The following is a 24748-nucleotide window of genomic DNA, read 5'->3' as shown; positions in this document are numbered from 1 at the left end:
TAGAATAAACATCATAAAAATAAAAATAAAAAATATAAATTTTTTATTTAGAATAGTTGAAGAAAAAAAAAATAAACTCTTTAAACATCATTTTTAACCCAAAACATTAATATATTATTATATTATTAAAATAATTTGTAAAGGGAAATATTTTGTATTATATGGTGTGAAAGAGTATTTTTCTTCTTATTATTACATAAAAAGTGATAAGAAGGGGCACCAACATCACATAAAATAAGAAAAGCAAGATCTTTTTGATGCACTAAGTCCTACACACACTTCACAACCACCATATCTGGAAGACAACACCTCCCTCACCACACTTCACAACTGCCATCAATGGAAGACCAACAATTGAAAAACCTTAATCTCCCCAAAGTCCTTCTTCACGGTCCCCCAGGTTTTTCCTCTGTTATCCAGCCACCCTATTCCCAAAAGTTCCATTTTTTAAACCACTCTTCCATTCCCCTTCACCAATTTGCGGCCACCCACTCCCACCATTGCGCCACCGTGGCCGCCGTCCTCTGTGACGGCGGATACCCCCTCACCGTCGACATGCTACGCCTCCTCCCGTTGCTCCGCCTCGTTGTCACCGCCAGCGCCGGCACCGATCACATCGACCTGGACGAGTGCCGCCGCCGCGGAATTCAAATTGCCGGCGCCGGAAACTTGTTTTCCGAGGACGTCGCCGATTTGGCGGTGGCTTTGTTGATCGACGTGGTGATGAAGATTTCCGCGGCGGATCGGAGTTTGAGAAAACGGCGCGTTGATTCACGAGCTATTACGCTTGCTTCGAAGGTTCGTAATTTTGTATTTCTTATGGACCCTGATACACTGACACCAAGAAGTATAAATTTTATATCACTAAATTAATAATCAATTTTATTTTAAACACATTTTTACCAAAAAAATAAAATAAAAATGGAGAGTTTAATAATACTTCGTGTTGATAATATAATTTAAATAAATCATAATTTGACCTGCTAAATATCTGAGGTTTTTTCCAGACAACTTTTCTATAAATTTACAGTTGGTCATTAAGTTTTTTTAATAATTATAATTTTTGTATATTAATTATTTAATAACTTATATGATTTTATACAAAAAATTTAAATATATATGTTAATTTATATTTATGTAAAAAATATATCTTTAAAAATATTTATAGAAAAAAATAATGTTTCAAACTCTAAATTATCTTTTTTAAAATAGATTTATCAAATAAATTATTATTTGCTATTCTCACTCCTAAAATCACATTCTAAAAGGAATTATCTGTTATTTTGACTTTCAATATAAAAATTATAATCAATTATAAAACTCAGTTTAATACAAAGGACACGTTATAAATTCACACTTCAACGAATTTGGAAAAAGATAAATATATTTCGGGGTTTGAAAATGTTAATATTCTCTGTTTTATTTTTTATAAAATATTTATTTGGCACTCGAAGTATTAAATTAAAAAATTAAGTGCAAAAGTATTTTTAAACAAATAAATTGACTTTACCATGATTTTATATATGAAACTATCTTTAAAGCCATATATTATATTAGTTTCTCAACTTAGACAATACATTCTCAATCAAAACATTATATGAAATTAAATTATTCTACACATATTAAGAATCTAAATATTAAGAATCTAAATATAAGGTGAAAGTCTCATGTTAATATATAAGAAAAAATATTCAAAAATACAAATAGATAGTTTTAAAATTTTGAGTTTGACATTGTGTTATGATTTTTTATATGATTAACTCATGTTTCATTGATATTAAATTTTTCCAGTGTTTTCTTACTAAAATAAATTCCAATAATATGCAAATATTTTTGTTTCTTTTTTTCAATTTCAACAAATTAGTCTTTGAAACTATGGAAAGTTGTATGAGAAAAGTTAGAAAATAGAAAAACAAGAAAGATTTGATGAATAAAGTATAAAAATATAAGGATTAAATATATTAGTCATTCACCTAATACTTGTGGAACCAAAGAACTTATAATAGTATATTACTAAATTAATTAATTGTTATTATTATTTTTTTAATAATATTTTTTATTGTGTAATGACAAATTATTCTTATTATTTAATGTGTCAAGATATAAGTTCTCAAGTTGCATTAATAATGTGTAACATAAAATTTTTTATAAAATAAAATAAAATAATTGTTATTCTTATTTTCAATGAAATTTTAATTAATAATATGAACATCATTAAACTTAATTAACCATAAATCACATCATTTACATTAAATGGAATTTTATTAGTAAAAAAAAAATATATGTCAACATCAATTATTATAATTTTTTTGTAAATTTATAATATCGATAATAGTAATTTAATTTCAAGCAAATCAAGTCTATGCGAACAAAGACAGTCCCAACCTTTTCATTTTGTTCAACTATGGGAGAGAGGTTAATGTACCGGTCGGCACCGGACGACCGCGTGGTTCGAAGTAAATTATCTAATTAAGCAAAGAACGTGGTTACACGTGGGACAAACGGTTACAATTCCCACTGAGCAACAAACACACGTGAGCACTCCCTGGATTTTCGGGAACACCCCCTAGATCCCAGGAAACCATCTAACACGACCCACGACCCAAGGACCACAAAACAGGTCGCGAACCACTAACGACCCGGAGGGCCCAAGCCCAAGGGGACATACAAAAGAAGAGAAAGAAAGAGAGAAAGGTATGTTTTTCAGATTATCAAGGATTCTCACTGAGAGAGATTACTGACTTGAGCGTCGGAGCACAATCGCAGGTACCCCCACCGGCCGACCGAGGCACGCGAGGAAGAAGGAAACTCGAAGGACAGGACAACTAAGACTGAAGCAGACACCTTGTATCGACGTGGACCAACATTACTCAGTCCCCAATATCCATACAGGTACAATTGGCGCCCACCGTGGGGCCGAGTAATCATTATTCCCAGACCTAAAGATCCCAACGCTGGAAGATGGGCTCAACGGCAAACAACAACAATGATATCTCAGAAGAGCATAGGACAATACTCCAAACTCTCCAGGTTCAAATGCAGGAGTTACTCCAAAAAGGAGTCATCGACCAACTTCGCCAAGATGAAGAAAGGAAAAGACGAGAAGAGGAGCGCCAGCGGCACGCGGAAGAGATAGCCCAATTGAAAGAGCAGAACAAGAGATTGTTGGATAGACTCGAGCAATCTGAATGTGAAGGACATTCACGTGCGCCTTCCCCATCACTGTTCCAATCAGGAACAAAAACAATAGCCCAGACTATACCTCACATGTCACTCATTCAACACACCCATCAAAGTGTAAAGCCAGTAACTCCAAACAAGGTAACAAACCCGAAAGGCCATCCGTTCACTGACGACATCATAGCCACTCCTCTCCCTGACAAGTGGAGGGGCTTAACGATAAATCTTTATGACGGATCTACAGATCCAGACGAACATCTGAATATATTTAGAACTCAAATGACCCTTTACACAACCGACCGAACGGTATGGTGTAAAGTCTTCCCCACCTCTCTCAGGGAAGGCCCCCTTGGATGGTTTTCTGACCTTCCACCCAATTCCATTACAAGCTTCGACGCCTTGGAATTGAAGTTCACAACGCAATATGCCACAAGTAGACCTCATCGGACATCCTCCATGTCCCTTCTAAATGTCAAACAAGAAAGGGGAGAATCATTGAGAACATTCATGAACAGATTTAGTAAAGTGTGTATGAGCATTCGTAATCTTAATCCAGAAATAGCCATGCATCATTTGGTCTCGGCCATACTGCCGGGGAGGTTCACGGAAAGCCTTATCAAACGGCCTCCGTGCGATATGGACGAATTAAGAACAAGAGCAACAAAGTTCATGCAGATAGAAGAACATATCGACTATCATCGAAAAACTTATGCTGAGAACACAGACAAAAGCAAAGGGATTCGTCCCCCCACAGTACCGACCGATCGAGAACGGCATCGCCCCAATAGGGGTCCCCGTTTCCACAGCTACACCCCCTTGATTGTACCAAGGGGCAAGGTTCTCGACGAAGCACTACAAATTGAATTGATTCCGGCATTGAAGCAGTCACAAACCCCTCCCAATGCCGACACCAGTAAACGTTGCCAATACCATCGTAACTATGGCCACACGACCGAAGGATGCCAAGTGCTGAAAGACAAAATTGAAGAACTCGTCCAGGCCGGTCATCTCCGCAAGTTCGTGAAAACCACCATCACTGCACCCAGGTCACCCCAGCGCGACCATGACCCCCGAGAACGTTCGGGACGAAGAGACGACCGGACCCGCGACAACCACTATCATTCAAACAGAAGAAAAAGAAGCGAAAGTCCGATCAGACGAACGAGGCCTAAAAGCGAAAGCCCTGAACGTAGAAGTCGAACTAAACAAAAAGTTCGCACAGTCATCAATACAATCGCTGGACCGGTGTCGCTCGGTCAGCCCCCTCAGGAAATTAATTACATTGCAGGTGGCTTTGCGGGTGGAGGATGCTCTAATTCAGCAAGGAAAAAACATTTGAGAGCAATTCAATCCGTTCATTCGACTTCCACACAACGCCGACCGCATATACCACCAATCACTTTCACTGACGAAGACTTCACAGCAATCGATCCATCTCAAGATGACCCCATGGTAATAACTGTGGAGATAGATAAATTTGCAATTGCAAAAGTTTTGGTAGATCAGGGTAGCTCGGTCGACATCCTGTATTGGGAAACGTTTAAGAAGATGAAGATTCCAGAAGCAGAGATACAACCCTACAACGAGCAGATAGTTGGTTTCTCAGGGGAAAGAGTGGATACGAAAGGATTTATCGATCTATACACCACGTTCGGAGATGATTACCTCAGCAAGACCATCAACATACGATATCTACTCGTTAATGCCAATACATCGTACAATATTTTGCTCGGTCGACCATCTATCAACAGATTGAAAGCCATTGTCTCAACTCCTCATCTAGCTATGAAGTTCCCCTCGGTCAATGGAGATATAGCAACCGTGCATGTAGACCAGAAGACAGCGCGAGAATGTTATGTAGCTAGCCTGAAGGTGGAGCCGACCCGAAGGCTTTATACCACGTCAGCCGAACGGACCACAGAGCGAAGAGGTCGGTCAACAGAAAGACACTCTAGAGGGAGAGAATCGAGAAGACACTTGGTCGCTTTAGTCGATCTAGATCCTCGACTGGATGATCCCCGGATGGAAGCAGGGGAAGATCTTCAACCCATATTCCTTCGGGACAAAGACCGGAAAACATACATGGGAACATCTCTCAAACCAGACGACCGAGAGACGATCGGTAAAACATTAACAAAGAACGCTGATCTTTTCGCCTGGACGGCTGTAGACATGCCAAGGGTAAAATCAGATGTGATTACCCATCGATTGTCTGTTTATACAGAGGCCAGGCCGATCGCTCAAAAGAAAAGGAAACTAGGTGAAGAACGGTGCAAAGCCGCACGAGAAGAAACAGACAAGCTAATTAAAGCTGGTTTTATTCAAAAGGCCCACTATACGACATGGCTAGCCAATGTAGTGATGGTAAAAAAGACGAATGGAAAATGGAGAATGTGCGTAGACTACACAGACCTTAACAAGGCGTGCCCAAAGGACTCGTATCCCCTACCTACTATCGACCGACTGATCGACGGTGCAGCCGGTCATCAAATCCTAAGTTTCCTTGATGCTTATTCAGGTTACAATCAAATACAAATGTACCACCGTGATCGAGAAAAAACCGCGTTTAGAACAGATTCTGATAATTTCTTCTATGAAGTCATGCCGTTCGGCCTCAAGAATGCAGGAGCCACATACCAGCGACTCATGGATCACGTATTCCACGACATGATCGGTCGGAATGTAGAAGTATACGTTGACGACATCGTCGTCAAATCGGACTCTTGCGAACAACATGTTTCTGACTTAAAAGAGGTTTTTCAAGCCTTACGTCAATACCGCATGCGTTTAAACCCGGAGAAGTGCGCGTTCGGCGTAGAAGGGGGGAAGTTCTTAGGCTTCATGCTCACACATCGGGGTATAGAGGCTAATCCAAAAAAATGCAAGGCAATCACCGAAATGCGAAGTCCCAACGGACTCAAAGAGATCCAGAGACTAGTCGGCCGTCTCACTTCGTTGTCTCGATTCGTACCTAAGCTTGCCGAACGAACGAGACCCATCATAAAACTTCTGAAGAAAACAACTAAATTTGAATGGACAGATGAATGTGAACAAAATTTCCAACAGTTAAAAGCATTTCTGGCGTCTCCACCGGTCATCCAGAAACCAAACCCACGGGAACCCATTGTGGTCTACCTCGCTGTCTCCAATGCAGCAGTAAGTTCCGTTCTAGTACAAGAAATTGAAGCAGAAGAACGTCCGGTATATTTTGTAAGTCGAGTCTTACACGACGCGGAAACCCGATATCAAATGGTCGAAAAAGTTGCCTTAGCTTTGATCATTACCGCACGACGGATGCGGATGTATTTCCAGAATCACAAGGTTATTGTTAAGACTAACTATCCCATTATGAAGATTCTCACTAAACCTGACCTCGCCGGACGAATGATAGGTTGGGCAGTCGAACTGTCAGAATTCCAAATTGAATACCAACCCAGGGGGGCTATCAAGTCCCAAGCCCTCGCCGACTTCACAGCAGAACTCACTCCCTATCCGGCCGAACGAACTCCCCAATGGACGCTATACGTAGATAGGTCATCAAACAGTCGTTCGTCCGGTGCGGGAGTTGTACTTGAAGGACCAGGGGAGATTGTTATCGAACAAGCCATGAAGTTTGAATTTAAAACTTCCAATAATCAAGCCGAATATGAAGCTATAATCGCAGGTCTGCATCTAGCGATTGAATTAGAGATAACAAATATAATTTGTAAGAGCGACTCCCGTCTAGTCGTCGGACAGCTTACAGGGGAATATGAGGTAAGAGAAACATTACTCCAACAGTATTTTCATTTCGTGAAAAATCTTCTAAACAGGTTCAAGGAAATCTCATTCCAACACGTACGGAGGGAAAATAACACTAGGGCGGACACTCTATCGAGATTGGCTACCCTAAAAAAGAAAGGCGTCCACCGGTCGGCCATACATGTGACCCTTGCTAAACCGAGTGTTGGTACCGAAGAATGCATGGCGACCGACACGCAACCTAACTGGATGACCCTCATAATACAATATCTGACTGATGGTGTATGCGATCCACATTTGGAGAAAACGATGAAATTACAAGCCGCCCGATACATACTCATTGGCCAAGATCTTTACAGGAGAGGGTACTCCCGTCCCCTCCTAAAATGCCTTGGTCCAGAACAAGTCACTTATGTAATGACCGAGTTACACGAAGGGATATGCGGAACCCATTCAGGAGCGCGGACTATGTCCGCCAAAATTCTACGAGCTGGATACTACTGGCCGACCTTACAGGGAGACTGCACTGAATACGTTCAAAAGTGCGTGAAATGTCAAGAGTGCGGCACCTTATTGCACCAAAAACCAGAACACTTGCACTACATCCTATCCCCTTGGCCGTTCGTGAAATGGGGAATGGATATTATCGGACCTTTCACACCCGGAAAAGGGCAATGCAAGTTCCTACTGGTGGGTATAGATTACTTTACCAAATGGATTGAGGCTGAACCACTAACAGCCATCACCGCCCGGAACGTACAAAGCTTTGTGTGGAAAAACATTGTCTGCAGGTTCGGCCTACCTCAGATCATTATCACAGACAATGGTCGACAGTTCACCGACCGTGGGCTAGCTGAATTCTATGAGAAACTTCACATCAAACATATAACGAGTTCGGTCGAACACCCTCAAACCAACGGTCAGGCGGAAGCCGCCAACAAAGTTATTCTCAATGAGTTAAAGAAGAGACTTGGCCCGTCCAAGGGAAACTGGACTGAAGAATTGTTAGAGGTTCTGTGGGCTTATCGTTGTACTCCCCAGTCAACGACTCAAGAAACACCTTATAGCCTGACGTACGGCACAGAAGCCATGATTTCGGTCGAAATCGGCGAGCCTTCACTACGCCGACAGACATTAGACCTAGACTTAAACAAGGAAAGTCTACTAGTCGGCCTCGACCTCATCAATGAATTAAGGGACAAATGCAAGATAAGGGAAGAAGCATGCAAGATACGAGCAGCACGAAGGTACAACTCGAAAGTGAAGCCACGAAGCTATCAGAAAGGAGATCTAGTTTGGCGCATGCGCAGCGACGCCCGGAAGGACGGAGGAAAGTTTTCAAGCAATTGGGAAGGTCCGTTCCGCATCTCCGACACAGCAACAGGAGGAGCTTATTACTTAGAATATTTGTCAGAAAAATCTATACCGAGAACGTGGAATGCCACGCATCTCAAATTCTATTACAGTTGATGAATAAACTTAGTGCACTCTTTCCTCGCTCGGTAGTTTTATCCCTAAGGAGGGTTTTCTACCGAGAAGGTTTTAACGAGGCACTTTAAATTACCAACCTTGGTCAGAAATTAATTAATTCATTAACCGTTCGTTCGACCAGAATATATAACTAAAGTTATCCGAATTATAACTTAAACGTTATTCACCAACCTTGGTCAGGAATTCAATTATTAATTCACCGTTCATTCGGTCAGAATATATAACGAAAGTTATCCGAATTATAACTTAAACGTTATTCACCAACCTTGGTCAGGAATTCAATTATTAATTCACCGTTCATTCGGTCAGAATATATAACTAGAGTTATCCGAATTATAACTTAAAGCGTTATTCACCAACCTTGGTCAGGAATTTAATTAATTTATTAATTAACCGTTCGTTCGGTCAGAATATATAACTAGAGTTATCCGAATTATAACTTAAAGCGTTATTCACCAACCTTGGTCAGAAATTTAATTAATTTATTAATTAACCGTTCGTTCGGTCAGAATATATAACTAAAGTTATCCGAATTATAACTTAAACGTTATTCACCAACCTTGGTCAGAAATTTAATTACTTTGTTAATTAACCGTTCATTCGGTCAGAATATATAACTAGAGTTATCCGAATTATAACTTAAACGTTATTCGCCAACCTTGGTCAGAAATTTAATTAATTTATTAATTAACCGTTCATTCGGTCAGAATATGTAACTAAAGTTATCCGAATTATAACTTAAACGTTATTCACCAACCTTGATCAAAACATGCGACTCATAACCTAAGTGGTTAGCCGCTCGTCCGCCAACCTTGGTCAGAAATTAATAATTAAGTTATTAATCAACCATTCGTCCGGTCAGAGCTTGTGACTTGGGTTACATGAATTGTAACTTAAACGTTATCTACCAAACTTGGTCAGAACATACAATTAGTAACTTAAGTGTCGTCCGAGCGCATAACTTCGAATACTGACATGATACGTTCAAAAACAATAGAAGTGCGCGGAAAAAAGCAAGAACTAAAAGCAGTTAAATTGTTCAAACGCCCACAACCCGGGTCCAGATATTTTCACAAATTATACTATCTCGATGGCTTCATCCTGCTGCGGAGCCTCCGACACAATTTCTTCACGATTCTAACGTTCGTCCTCCGCCCCTTCTGCCTCCTCACCCTCTTCGCCCCCAAGAGGTACTAGGCGGCCATCCACCACATCCATACCCGGGTCGTAGCGGTCATCATCAGTCGGCACACCATGAAAGAAAGCTACCTGACGAACGCCCTGATTAAAACTCTCTTCACTTACACGCAGCATAAAACTTTGGCATTGTTCGATTTCGGCGGTCAAAGACTCCTTTTCAACCATCAGACCATCTTTTTCTCTCTTTAAAAGATTTCGTTCGGTCGTCATTTCAGCCAAAGCGGTTTTCAATGCTTCTTGCTCTTCCTTCGCAAGCCGGATATCTTTCTCCCTCTCCCTTTGGCATTCTTCAACAGACTCCAAGGCTCTCTTCAAAGAAGTGGCCGAGTCGTCAAGCTTCCGCTTTAACTTTGGAATCACGACTGACTCAGCCCTCTTCAACTCCTCACCAATAGCATGGCTTACAACCGCTGCCCGACACTGAAGTTCTACCATTTCTGTAATAAGGTCCAAAGTCGGGACGGCAGCCAAGATCCCCTCGTCCTCTGGTCGCAGATCAAATTGCATGGTGGGGGCAACTTGTATCCCAACTCCCAACATGCTGATGGGTTTGCCTCCAGAAGAAGAGCCCGCCTCGATTCTCGGCACCTTGGTCGGACGACCCCTCTTCTTATTCGCAACTGGAGCAACAATAGCAGTCTCGGTCGGCTCCTCCCCGATGACAGCAATTGGGGATTTCGGTTTCACACCAGCAATAGCAGCAACCTTGCTCTTCTTCGCTTGTCTTTTCAAGCTGTTCATGAACTTACTCAAACTTGGATCCATTGTTACGACAATATCTGCAAAACACACACAGTTAAATAAGTGTCAAATATCAAATCGAACTAGCGAAGGGCAAAGATGCTCACCGTTCAGATCTGCCCATTGCTTGGACGATCCATAAAGAGCTATCAGTTCCCGAGTGGGAAGTCTACACGGCAATTGGTTTATAATCATCAAAATCTCCTGATCAATAGGGGATAAAGATTCCCAAAATCGATTTTCAAGCGTGGCAGGTTTCTCGGTCCAATGAAAGGGAAATTTGGTAGTCCCATCAGCATTATAGAAAAGATCTCGGCCGTTCGGCTCCACAAAAACTTTAAAATAATAGTCTTTGAAATTTTTGTAAGAGGAGGTAAACGCAGCAAAACGCACATTACCCGGACGACTGGATAGGGATAACCAACCCACAGGATGGCTGGGATGAGTATTATAGTAGTACAAGAAGGACTCAGGAGTCGGCGTAAGGCCAAAAATTTGACAGATAACCCGGAAGGCTTGTAAAATGGCCCACGAGTTCGGATGTAGTTGGGTTGGTGCAACATTAAGTATCCGAAGGATATTCATGGTAAAATCATCAAAGGGGAAAGATACGTACAAATGAGAAAATAAAGTGCTATACACGAAGAAAAAGTCATGCGGAGCATTTTCCCGGTCGTGACACACACGGTCGGTGATACCGCATATATCGACATATAACGCCTCTGCCGGACAATCTGGTGTTAAAAAGTTTTTATGGACAGCAAGAAATTCATCTAATTTATCAGAGGACTTTATTTTACTAGGAATCCTAAGGACGGCAGGATCGACCCAGTCATACGTTGGGCCATCCGATGCCTGACTCGCACCGCGAGTCAAAGACGAACCCACAACACTAGAAGACCCCTCAGAAGAAGGCATGACTAACCTTGAATTGAAGAAGACACCGGCAACAAACTCAACACCTGGCAAACGAAGCAAGCGACGTGAAACTCAGAGCAAGAGAAACGGAAAACCCTCAACTCCACAAATGAAGCACTATTTATAGGAGAAGCAAAACCCCTACGTTCGTCTAGCACCATTAGATCAAATCTAATCTAACGATCAAACACGCTCGGCATATGAAACGGCACGTAATCCCTACCATTCAATCGATCTAGATGTGACAGCATCCCCAAACGGCAACTCTGCCATGCGTCACATCTCTGCCACACATTAATGATGCCAGCTATCAAGCATTATCTCAAAAACCCTCTGCGTCTCATACGACTCTTCGTCCTTCCATGACTTCGAGCCTGGGGGGCAAGTGTACCGGTCGGCACCGGACGACCGCGTGGTTCGAAGTAAATTATCTAATTAAGCAAAGAACGTGGTTACACGTGGGACAAACGGTTACAATTCCCACTGAGCAACAAACACACGTGAGCACTCCCTGGATTTTCGGGAACACCCCCTAGATCCCAGGAAACCATCTAACACGACCCACGACCCAAGGACCACAAAATAGGTCGCGAACCACTAACGACCCGGAGGGCCCAAGCCCAAGGGGACATACAAAAGAAGAGAAAGAAAGAGAGAAAGGTATGTTTTTCAGATTATCAAGGATTCTCACTGAGAGAGATTACTGACTTGAGCGTCGGAGCACAATCGTAGGTACCCCCACCGGCCGACCGAGGCACGCGAGGAAGAAGGAAACTCGAAGGACAGGACAACTAAGACTGAAGCAGACACCTTGTATCGACGTGGACCAACATTACTCAGTCCCCAATATCCATACAGGTACAGTTAATAAATTTGTTAACACTCAATTATGGATTTAGTTCTTAAAATTTGGGTTAAATTTAATTTTAGTATTTAAATTAAAAAAAAAATATGTTTTAATTTTAAAACTAAATTTAAGGGATTAAATATTTTTATAAAACAAATAACAAATCAAAGGAAAAAATAATTTAATTCATCTACAAGTATTTCCTTGTCTTATTAATATTATATGATTCTGAAACTTTTGATACTAATATATTATCATTGTCTATAGTTCGAGGAGGTAGATTTAAAGATAAATCTGGGATGAATTTTTAGATATAATATAATAACGCAACACGACAAAAATATGAACATGAAAAAAATCTACTTTAACCATAAAAAGGGGATCAATTTTGTCCATTAAAAAAAAGATAAAATTTGTCCATAATTGAGGAAAAAAAATTGAAATTTACCTTATTTCATTTAGAAGTTTCAATGTCTTAAGTTAAATTAAGACGAAACAATTCTATTAATATTACGTTGTTTTTTAGTGAAAATGAAAATGGACTTTTAAATAAAAAAATTTATTTTTACTCTTTAGGTTAAAAAAAGACTTCATTAAACCCAATTAATTAATTTGTGTGTTAGGACACGCCACACTACTTTACACACGACTATTTACACCATACACGGAAAAACACAATGATAAAAAGAAAATAAGAAAATTTTCTTCATTACTATTGAATAAATATATTATTGAGGTATTTTAAAGTGTATTTATACCTACAATAATAGCTAAAACCAAATTTAGAATCTAAATAATTTGTGGTGCAAGATGAATTGAACACGAGGTAATTGAGTGCAATAAAACATTAAATATAAACCAATATTTAGAGCAATAGTAACTAAATTAGAGACCATTTTAAAAACTAAAAAAAATAGTTTCTATTATTGTTAAATAGTTTCTAAATTGGTATCTAATTAGCAACCAATATTTTAACTACCAATTATTTAGATTCTAAATTTGGTAGCAAAAATCTTGGTTGTTAATTAGATACCAATTTAGAAATCATTTAACAATAATAGAAACTAATTTAGAAACCAAAAATTTATTTAGTCCCTAAAATGGTCTCTAATTTAGTCACTATAACAACTAATTATTTTTTGTATCTAAAATTGGTTTTTATTAAGTGTGTGAACATTCTTCTTATCTTTGTTGTTTGTATTGTTTCTCTAGCACCACTCATAAAACTAATGATCAAATTGTCACAATAGTAACACTACACTTTTCTTTTGTCAAAATTCTTTCTTCCTCTCGGTACTAATTTCCTCACAGTGTCACTACCATCATTAACATTATCTTAAAATTTTAAATATATATTTATACCACCACATCTACCTCTTCTTAATCTTCCTCTTGACCTTTTACTCAATCCACCATATCATTTATTCTTGTTTTGGCTAGTTCTAACTTAAAAGGCTTTGTTCAACAATCTTTTCAGTATTCTTTCTCTCAGTCACACATTGTTCATGTGCCTCCAAAGGATTTTGTAGTCATAACTTTAAGATCTTTCGATTCTTCAATTGCAATCAGAATATGATCAAATTGAAAAGTTAGAGTTCGAAGTATCTTTTTCAAAAAGTATCTTTTTCAAAACCTTGCAATCATCTATACTCTTGTCACACGCTCACATTACATTGAACAAAAATTGAAGTTTGTTGAAATGATTTCTTGACAACCTCATCAACTTCTTGAAAGTCAAGAATTGCATGCATCTTAACTCACCAATCATCATAATTCTTCTCATCAATATGGACAAATTTATCTATATACTTGAAACACTCACAACAACGTTTCAACATAGTACTTGTCTTTTCACACCTTTGAATACCAATTTGTTAGGACATGACACAATATTCTCACATATTGTTGTTTACAACACACATGCAAGAACACATTGATAAAGAGAAAACAAAAAAGAATATTCTCATTACTATTGGATATACATTATACATGTATTTTAAACTATATTGTATAATTACAATGACAAGTTAATTCAGTTACAAAATGTTTTGATTATTACAATACGTACATAAATTAGTTATCAATTAACTTAATAAATACTTTATAAAATGATAACAACAAAACTCCTTCAAAAAGTAAAGCTAAGAAAGTTTCTTGCTTTGTTTTAGTTAAATTTGATTGTAAACTGAATTTCACTTCAATTTAGCTTTGAATCTCGATTTGAAATAAAAGGGGAAAAAACTACTTACAAACTAAATTGGCAGAATAAAATTCAATGAAGTTTAAATTTATACAACTTTATCCTAGACAAAAAATACATATATACTGGTGTAACTTTAAAATCTATTTTCACACATCTGCATGAAGAATATAAGAAGAAAAAAATGAAGTGAGAAATAAAGACATATGATGTGCAATGTTAATTTGTTTTGTTTACATACAAGAGTATGGTACTGGTTTTGGTTTAGTTTGTTTGAAGCATTGATGATAATGATGGAAATGATGTTTGTGTCAGTTAACAGGAAAAAGAGTTGGAATTGTGGGCTTGGGAAAAATAGGGTTAGAAGTGGCACAAAGGCTTGAGGCTTTGGATTGCATGGTATCATACAACTCAAGGAAGCAGAAACCCTTTGTTCCATACCCTTTCTATTCTAGTGTTGTTGACCTTGCCAGTAACAACAACGTGGTTGTTCTGTGTTGTGCCCTGAATGACGAAACGAGGCACATGATCAACAGAGAAGTGATGGTGGCACTGGGAAAAGGAGTGGTTATTGTGAATGTGGCAAGAGGGGCTGTGATAGATGAAAAACAACTCTTGAGGTGTTTGATGGAAGGGGAAATTGGAGGTGCTGTTTGGATGTGTTTGAGAATGAGCCTCTTCTCTCTCAACACTTTTTTTCCTTGGATAATGTAGTTCTATCACCACATGCAGGTTGTTCCACCTTAGAGTCTTATGTTGCTATTTGCCAACTTCTGGGACGCAATCTGGAAGCTTTTTTCTCCAATAACCCTCTCATTACTCCTGTCATTTAGTTTCTTCACCAATTTTACTTCCTTTTCAGAAGACAAATATTAGGTTAATGTATATACTTTGGTTAAATTTTGTTATGCCATTTTCTATTTGACTTTTTATCTACAAAAAAGTTGGTTTAGATAGAAGAATTGGATTGATATTTCACAATAATATAATGTGCATTTAATTTCACGTCAATTGAACAAAGATATATTATTCACATTTAAACTAAAACTACTTTAAATGTATTCTATTTTTTTTATATCAAAACATGAATAGAGTTCAAACTTTAAACAAGTATATAAATTTAAACTCAAACTGTTTGCATAAAAAAACCAGCACTGATGTGTAAGTATCTCAATGGTGATGATACTAATTATTAATAGGATTATTATATTCACAATCTTTTCCATCTTTCTTTTCTTATATTCACAAACTTTACAATGCACATGCGTTTGTGGAGATTGGGTGATTTTTCATTGAAAGCTTTCTGGGGATAATGATTGGTAGGTAGTGGGTTCTCTTGAAAGCCCCATTAATACGTATGTAGAATTAATATTGATAGAATATGCATGTCATAACAATTAAACCGGGATCAGAAGAGCAAGAAATTGATAGAATAATTTCATTGTGATGTTGGAAGCAGGTTGAACGTAACACTGAATTCTTGCCTTTGAAATAAAAGATTAAGATGGCCAAAAAGTTCTTTACATTGAGGATGAAATATAAAAGCCTAACTAATAATAAATACACCTATAAACATGAGACTAGGTTAATATACGAGAGATGTGGTAAAAGAAGGTTTACAAGCTGAGTGTCCATTACCTCACCTATAAAATCTATATCCAAAACAAAACAGTAGATCAACTGGGAACATAGGGCTCAAAAAGTTTAAAACATGGATTTGGATCATTCTGCATAACTTCAGCAGCACGTTCAAACTCTTCCCTCAGAACTTTGATGCTATATTTATCAACCACTCGCCCTAGATCATGAGATGTTTCAAAAGGATCCTCTATACATATCAAATGCCGATCATTGCCAATCCTTCTAGTCCAGTCCTTCTCTCGTTTGCTACACCAAAATAGAGTATCATATATTCAGTTAAATAAAATAAAATAAAAACATCTCTTGAAATATTATAACCTCAGCACAACAGATTTAAATGAGCAAAGCATTACCCAGTTCCTATGATTTTGTTAACAACGGAATGGAACATAAAAGGGTATGACAAATATTTAGAGATAACGAGTTCTCATACCTGATTATGCTTCCTGTGCGTACAGATATAACAGTATTTGCATAATCATGACAATATGCCCAATAATGGAAAAATCCCCGCACAAGCTGAGCAATTGTTTCCTTGTTATGGCGACCAAAATCACTAAGTTTTTCAACTTTATCAAAGAAAGCACAATGAATATCATCCACAGTCACAGAATACGTTGTCTCCATCTCCTGTAGAGAAAATAGTATTCAATCATTAAATGTGTTTAATGATAAAAAAAATTATTCCATTCACTGGCCACGCAATTGCTAAAGTGGTTTCCTCAGTAAGAAGTGATTTGCCATTAACAACTACAAGACTTTGCCACAGCACAACATTTTGAAGTGGTTTTCCAGCTAAATGTATGGAAAATGATAATGAAAAGAAACCTAGAACTCTTGGTAAATTAATTTTTTCATTCTGTGGAAAATGGAAACACAAAACAATTATGTTCAGATAAAAACAAAAGGGTTGCTTCTGAAACATAATAGCATAAACAGTGACATTCGAATTCTTAAAAGGCTAAATAATATATCTGACATAAAGGAATACAAGAATGAAAACTGAAGTACACACCTGCAAGCATGGAAGGATAGCAGGTCTTCTCATTTGCAAATAATGAATGCACATCAAAACATACCTGAAATTAAAATCAAATTATTATGTCAGGGAATACTGTCCAGTCATCACATTTAAATGAACTTCAATTGTTTGATCATGTCTACTTTGATTTTGTAAATATTAGCATAGTACCTTGCCAAATTAGGTAATGAAGACAAAGCAAAATATTTTTCAACAGAAATAGCATCAGAGGTTAACTTACGCATAGCTAGACAAAGTCCCATGGTAAGTTTCATTGACTCTTCTTGACTTAGCCCAATGTTTAATAATGAAAGCTAGCTGCCGCAACCTTGGATCTATGCGTGCATAATCCTGAAGAAGCTTTGTATTCACAACAGCTAGAAGATTGTTAATGCATATGTCACAAGAGATTCCTGTCACTGGATCCATGAGCTTTACTATTGGAACCCGTGCACGCGTCAATGCCTACAAACAAACTCAAATTAAGGACTCAAGAAAATTTCATTTCCATTTAATTACTTCAATGTTTCCAATAGCAAATAGACTCTTCAAAAGAAAAATGGAGTCAGTCAGTTACCATTCATTTTGTGTAATATTCCAATTTATTAATCCACTTCCTTTTCCTTCTTTATGATTACATAAATTTATTTCTAGGTTTCAAAAAGATTGGCCATCATGCTTTATTTACATACAACACTTCTAACCATTGCATTTTCTCCATCCAATAAAAATCAAACAGAAAAAACGGATTAGAGATGCTGTGGTAATAAACTCTAAATGCTGCTGATCCCTGAAATGCTCCTTTTACCCGTCCACAACATGTGTTGCTTCATTGTGCTCCCTTATTGCCAGTCCCCAGTCCCTTTCCTTGTTTTACCCGTGCTACGGCTGGGTAGTTTTCTGCTGGACTCTTGCTTTATAAAAATGGTAAATAAGAAAAGGGAGCCCGATAGTACTAGGAACTATTGTGAAAGCCTTCCTACAAATAGACTAGAAGTAAAATGTAAATATTGTTCTCATGCTTGTTGGGTGGCATAGGGAGGATGAAGCATTATCTTCCTAGAACAAAGTTACTCCTTGTCCTAGTGTTCCAGATGAAGTAAAGGAAACATTTGTCAAGCTGCTGAAAAGTAAAAAAAAAAAAGAGAAAAAAAAAAACAAGAACAACCCTGATTGTGCAGAAGTTACAAAAGAAGTGGCAAAAGGAAAGAATGCTCTCCAACAAATGACAATCAATGCATAACTGCATTTATGGTAATCCATTTCCATTTAATCTTATAAGGAAGTCCCTCTTAGATCAATGTTTACTTTGGAGCACATGCTACTAAAACTGAGGCTAAAGCAAGTGATGAATCTAGTGTTGAGTGATGGTACATTTTGGAGATCAATCTATGTGATCCAACTAGTAAAAATGCTGAGGCTTGTAGATAGATGGTTATGCAAAACCAGCCATGCCATAAATTTATGAAGCAATGGATAGATAGAGCTAAGGATCAAATTGCTCAAGTTTTCCAAAAGCAAGAAAAGGGAATAAAAAATGTGTGGAAAATTATTTGGAATTTGCAACTACATAGGCCACTCCATACAGCAGCCTATAATCTCAATCCTAGGTAAGTTAATTACATCAAAATTTGTCCTACTAAGTATCACTTATCCAAAACATTTCATAGAATGGTTTTAGATGCAACAACAAGAGTTGCAATTGATCAACAACTTGAAAATTTCAAGAGCTACTAAGGAGCTTTTTGGACATATATTCTCTCATTACCTTTGTAAAGATATTAAGTGGTACATGCTCATGTGATCCAACTAGTAAAAATGCTGAGGCTTGTAGATAGATGGTTATGCAAAACCAGCCAAGCCATAAATTTATGAAGCAATGGATAGATAGAGCTAAGGATCAAATTGCTCAAGTTTTCCAAAAGCAAGAAAAGGGAATAAAAAATGTGTGGAAAATTATTTGGAATTTGCAACTACATAGGCCACTCCATACAGCAGCCTATAATTAAGTTAATTACATCAAAATTTGTCCTACTAAGTATCACTTATCCAAAACATTTCATAGAATGGTTTTAGATGCAACAACAAGAGTTGCAATTGATCAACAACTTGAAAATTTCAAGAGCTACTAAGGAGCTTTTTGGACATATATTCTCTCATTACCTTTGTAAAGATATTAAGTGGTACATGCTCATGTTATCCATGGAGAAGTTTTCTGTGAACAGTAACTATCAAAAGCCCTAACAATGTCTGCCCAAACTATTTCTTTATTATTTAAGACAAAATTCAAGGACAAACCCCCATAGCAAATTTCTATTTTTTTTTATTTATAAGCAAAGTCATTAAATCTCCTTTATGGAAATTTCTTAGTAAGCTTCTAAGTACCTCTGCTTTCTTAAAAGTTATTGAACATTTCTTTATATGTGCCAATGAATGCAAACCATCAAGATAAAAATGGTAATGCAAAGAAAGCATGAAATTTTCTCACCTGCACATTCTGCAGATTATCTGATTGAAAAATATCCGCCAGTTTCATTATAATCTTAGCTTTGTCCAAGTCTGCTTCCTCAATAGCAAGGCAAACATCAATGTCACTTTTAGAAACACCAAACGAATTAGCACATGATCCATAGAGATAAAGCTTAGCTGCTGGCCATTCTTTGCTAACTAATTTCTCCAATAATGCCACTAATTGCTTTTGCTTCAGCTTTTCTTCTTCAGGGGGTATTAGAGACTCATATATTGCAAGGAAAGGAACATTAAAAACATCAATATCCCTTCGACAAACTATCTGCCTTTTGTACGTTCTTGCTCGCTGGCTTAGGATCTGCTGCCCTCTTGAATCCGATGATCTAGCATCCTGATAATAAATGCTACAAGTGTAAATAACAATCATAATTTACCAAAAAAGACTGATGAACCTCACAATTTGATCACTGGTAGAGAACTGTAAAACTAAACAATCTATCTAGGTTTCCAAACAAACGTATTATCAACAATAATGGATACTCAAAGTACTTAATGGAATTCAGTTTAAAAATTAGCACTTAATAATGATTTACAATAAATAACTAGTTAGCTACCAGCAATATTATCAACAAATATAACTATGGACCTTCTCTCGAGTGGCGCGGCGTTGCCTTGGATCAGAGTCATCCTCTACCAACAATGAATCAGCCAACTGCTCCCCAAGGACATCAACATGAGCGCCACTTCCACCAGTCTCATTCACTACACTGGAATGCAAGTTACTCCCAGCAGGTGGCCCAGGGCGATCAAGCTGATCAACAAGCCCCATTTCACGAGCTACATTGCCTCTAACATTGCTCCTTTCACCAGACACCATTCTCACACCTTCCCTCTTCCCATACAAGTTCTCAATCCTACCTCCACCACCCATTTCACCACCCCCCACCCTACCATCTTTCCTACCCTCCAAACCCTTCCCTCTATTCCTGTTCCCAAACCCTGGTGGAACCCTACTAGCCTCATGAGACAACGACCCACTAGCCGTATAACCCTCAAGTCCTCTTCTTTCCCTGTCCACAACATCATGATTAGCCTGAAGAAGCACATTCCCACTCGAATTTAAAGTGGGGTGATCGACATGCAAGTTCCTGTCAAGCCCGTTGTACCCTCTGTTGAACTTCAAATTGAGCAACGAGTCCACATTGGGAGAAACTTCAGAGGCAGAGTACGCAACCGTGGGCAAAGACCCGAACTGCAGCTTCAGTTCTTGCTGCTGGACGAAACCATCGACCTTGTTGCTCTTTTCTTCTATGGGAAACCCTAGTTTTCGCAGATCGTGGGTGAGGCCAGCGTTAACGTTGACGCCATTAGTGACGGAGTTCGGGGTGACGGGGAAGTGGGTCCGAGGAGGGGGAAACGGGTTATGGGGCAACCCGAAAAAGTTCGGAGGGTAAAGCGGAGAAGAGAGAGTATGGGACCAAGGAGGAAATTGGTGAGGGAGAGGGAGGGGGTGTGGGTGATCGGCGCCGGCGATTGGCCACTGCGGAGCGCCGACGGGGATCGTTGGACCGACGACGGCAACTGCGGGATCTATCGCTGGAGACTGTTGCCGCGGGTGGGGGTGGGAGTGGTGGGGACGTTGGATGAGAGAGAGGAGGAACTCACCGCCGTTGGAGGGCTGCGGCGGCAGTGGCAGGTCACCTCCACCGCCGTTCATGGAGGCGGGTGGCGGCGGAGAGAGGGTGACGTGGAAGTTGTGTGATTGCGAGGGAAGAGAGAGCGTTGAGAGAGAAAGTAAGAGGAGAAGTGTGGGAATGAGAGTGTGTGTGACTTTAACTTTATATAAAGCCAAAGAGTTTTTATTAATATGATTTTTCTTTGCTATTATTTTTTATTATATCTATTGCTAATCTTTTATCTTATCTTCTTGGTTTTTGATAATAAAGGAGATAAATACAGTAACTAATTAATCAATTTATAACATGTTACTCTTTTTATGTAATACACAGTATCTGACTTATTACTAAATATTATTAAAATTTATATATTCAAAAATATTATCACCTATCATCACCAATCTAAATTCTTCATAATAATTAAAAAAACATTTTGAAGAAAATAAATTAACAAATTCGATTAAATAAGCAGTATGTATGGTTTTTCTAAGAAAATATAATAAGAAAGATCAAATATTCTGCAATAACATTGTAAACTTTGCATTATCTTTAATCTTAAAAAAAATCCTTATTAGTGAAAGATTAAAAGTTACTCTGAAAATATATAATTATTAAACACGTGAAATATCATGTTATCAATCAACAAGAAGGTTTTACTTTTAAAGTAACTATTGTAAAACAAATAAACTTATTATATATGAATTGATTAAATAGTAATATCAAAACTTTATATAATTAATACATGCCAATGAAATTCTACTTTTAATCATTAAATAATAACATAATTTCTCTTTTTCAATATAATAAATGTATATTTCAAGAAAGAACTTTAAAAATACTTTTATAAAATTAACAAAATAAAGCATTATTAAATATGTTTTGGTGTGAATGACTTAAGGAATGTTAATATTTTTTTTATTTCTCTATATTAGAAGATAAAACACAAATTGCTCTATTTATTATTGGTAAGGACAATGTGAAAAGTTACTCATAAAAAAACATTAAAAAATTACATGTATTATATTGTATGGTTTGAATGAAGGATAGAGGAACTTAGGGAAGAAGTTATATGACTGGGTAAGACTAACTTTATATAAAGTTGTTTGTGGAAAGTTTGGATTGTGTGAGGAAAATTCTAGAGTAATTTTTTAAAATATTTTTTTTCTTCTAATTCTTATCTTGTTTCGTTGATATTTGATATCGAATTGTTTAATTATCCTAATAAATGAATATCTAACGAATTTCATTAAATATTTTTAATTAATACAATAATAAGATATTTTTATATTTTTATATAACAAAAAATGGACTTTGATTTAGTGCACTTAAGAGTATAATATTAAATAATGTTTTCTCCAAAAACTTGATATAAATTAAATGTTTTTAAATAAATAAAAAGTTATATTAAAATTACTTTTATAAAACTAATTAAAAAATTTATCAGTTAAAAAATAAGATATATAAATAGTTATTACATATTTCAATTTGTTATTGATATTCTTAACCTCTTGACTTGTATAATATTCCTCATCCTAAAGTTAAGTATATAAATCACATGAAATCCTCACTAAATCTCTAACTTGTGTTTGTTTTTCATTTGTATATATATTTAATATTATAATAAAAGTAAAAAATGTTTATATTATTATCATAAAAAATGGATAGTAAACATGACTGTTTGAATTCAGTAAAAAAAGCATAAAGAAAGAAACAAGAATTTTTGACTTCATGACAAACTAAAATTTGCAATAAAAATCTGAAAAAATACTAAAAAGAAATGTTTGTGTGGAGAAAGATAAAACTCTGCGGGTCATCGGCGGGATCGTCTGCTTCTAGGTCGGCGGCGTCGCCCGCTTTTAGGTCGGCAGCCGCGAAAATTTGGATCGTCGTCATCTTCCAGTCAAAGTGGCTCTCTATTATGCTCATAATCTTCAACATTTTTCCCTTCGATAACTTGTTCGGGGGGTTCGCTATATTCATCAGACTTCAAATAAAAATTAGGTGATCGCCACCATAATAACTAAAATTAGAACTTGATTCCTCCGCTTTGTTGTGCTTGTCTGGCATCTTGCCCCATGAAAAAAGGACGTTGAATTACAAGATTGTTCATTGTTTCTTCTCTTGCGCAAGCGTTACTTCCTCATGTCGATGTCAACGTTTTTCTCTCTGGCATCTTGCGCACTGAAGAAAGGACATTGTGTTGCAAGATTGTCCCATTTTCCTTTTCTTGCGCAAGCATTACTCCCTCAGGTGTCAACGTCAACACTTTGTTGTCTGGCATCTTGCACGCTGAAGAAAGTACATTGTGTTGCAAGATTCTCTCATTTTTCTTCTCTTGCGCAAGCATTACTCCCTCAGGTGTCGGTGTCAACACTTTGTTGTCTAGCATCTTGCGTGCTGAAGAAAGGACATTGTATTACAAGATTGTCCCATTTTTCTTTTCTTGTGCAAGCATTACTCCCTCAGGTGCCGGCGTCAACACTTTGTTATCTGGCATCTTGCACGCTGAAGAAAGGACATTGTGTTGCAAGATTCTCCTATTTTTCTTCTCTTGCGCAAGCATTACTCCCTCAGGTGTCGGCGTCAACACTTTGTTGTCTGGCATCTTGCGCGCTGAAGAAAGGACATTATGTTGCAAGATTCTCCCATTATTCTTCTCTTGCGCAAGCGTTACTCCCTCAGGTGCCAACATCAACACTTTGTTGTCTAACATCTTGCGTGCTGAAGAAAGGACATTGTGTTACAAGATTCTTCCATTTTTCTTCTCTTGCGTAAGCGTTACTCCCTCAGGTGTCGGCGTCAACGCTTTGTTGTCTGGCATCTTGCACACTGAAGAAAGGACATTGAATTGCAAGATTGTCGCATATTTCTTTTCTTGCACAAGCGTTACTCCCTCAGGTGTCGGCATCAACACTTTAATGTCTAGCATCTTGGGCACCGAAAAAATGACTTTTTTTTAAGTTTTTTAACATTATTAACTATTTATAAAAATAAGACTAAGAAATGCGCGTCAAGTTAATAAAATTAATAGTCACGCGCTAATACTTCTCCTTTTTTCAGTGAGAAGTATGAAAGCATAGTCAAAGCTAATGTATTGTTGTTGTAAAATAAATTTAACTTAGAAAAAAATTATGTTTTTGGTTTTTATATTTCTGTTAAAAATACATTTATTGCTAATTTCACATTGAAGAATCAGTTTTTATTTTTTAAATATAAATTTATGGTGGGAAATTCAACACAATAAAAATAATAATAACTCAACAAGAGCAATAAGCAGCGAATAATAATTTCCCCAACTTGCAAGAATCTGTGAGGAGCAATAGCAAATAATGGTAGTAACACAAAACACACTTCAAGAAGACACGAAAATTTTAACGTGGAAAACCTTCTTAATGTGAGAAGTAAAAACCACGGGCACAAGTCAGTTAATCAAGCTTCACTATGATCAAAGTTATGGTTACAAGAGAGTCTCAAATCACAACACAAATTGTGCTAAATAACCAGCCAAATAGCAATACAACAAAGATGAAACAGGGAACAAAAACCTGAAAAATTCACAAAACTGAAGCTACTATATGCGGCCTATATATCACTCCGGTGATGTTTGAACAATCCGAACGGTC

At 37.4% G+C, this 24748-nt stretch overlaps 4 protein-coding genes across 5 annotated transcripts; 2 read left to right on the top strand and 2 right to left on the bottom strand.

Moving 5' to 3' along the window:
* Positions 1-177: 177 nt before the first annotated feature.
* Positions 178-15238, top strand: LOC137817945 (glyoxylate/hydroxypyruvate reductase HPR3). The gene is given in 3 exon segments (XM_068621170.2): positions 178-798; positions 14634-14967; positions 14970-15238. Coding segments are annotated over 3 exon segments (975 nt in total). The 5' UTR covers positions 178-339; the 3' UTR covers positions 15152-15238.
* Positions 2063-15238, top strand: LOC150024750 (uncharacterized). Of its 2 annotated transcripts, XM_090296717.1 has the most exons (3): positions 2063-11931; positions 12004-12129; positions 14641-15238. In XM_090296717.1, exon 1 carries the CDS (start codon positions 2962-2964, stop codon positions 8389-8391), a length of 5430 nt encoding a protein of 1809 aa, XP_090152843.1. In that variant the 5' UTR covers positions 2063-2961; the 3' UTR covers positions 8392-11931; positions 12004-12129; positions 14641-15238. The 2 variants fall into 2 exon arrangements, with proteins under 2 accessions (XP_090152843.1, XP_090152842.1); XM_090296716.1 differs by having other exon boundaries at positions 2063-12129.
* LOC137818601 (uncharacterized) lies at positions 9318-11271 on the bottom strand. Its single transcript, XM_068622123.2, has 2 exons — positions 10461-11271; positions 9318-10391 (listed from the first exon to the last, which is right to left on the bottom strand). Exons 1-2 carry the CDS (start codon positions 11269-11271, stop codon positions 9550-9552), a joined length of 1653 nt encoding a protein of 550 aa, XP_068478224.1. The 3' UTR covers positions 9318-9549.
* A 540-nt stretch (positions 15239-15778) lies between the features above and the next one.
* Positions 15779-21277, bottom strand: LOC137818311 (Nucleotidyltransferase family protein). The gene is made up of 6 exons (XM_068621647.2): positions 20096-21277; positions 19469-19840; positions 17222-17445; positions 16975-17038; positions 16393-16589; positions 15779-16205 (listed from the first exon to the last, which is right to left on the bottom strand). Exons 1-6 carry the CDS (start codon positions 21164-21166, stop codon positions 15995-15997), a joined length of 2139 nt encoding a protein of 712 aa, XP_068477748.2. The 5' UTR covers positions 21167-21277; the 3' UTR covers positions 15779-15994.
* Positions 21278-24748: the final 3471 nt, after the last annotated feature.

The sequence above is a fragment of the Phaseolus vulgaris genome, chromosome 10 (genome assembly GCF_051622355.1).
Source record: "Phaseolus vulgaris cultivar YP4 chromosome 10, ASM5162235v1, whole genome shotgun sequence".
Classification (NCBI taxonomy): domain Eukaryota; kingdom Viridiplantae; phylum Streptophyta; class Magnoliopsida; order Fabales; family Fabaceae; genus Phaseolus; species Phaseolus vulgaris.
The sequence above is the reverse complement of the archived record's forward strand: the minus strand, read 5'-3'. Positions and strand labels throughout refer to the sequence as shown.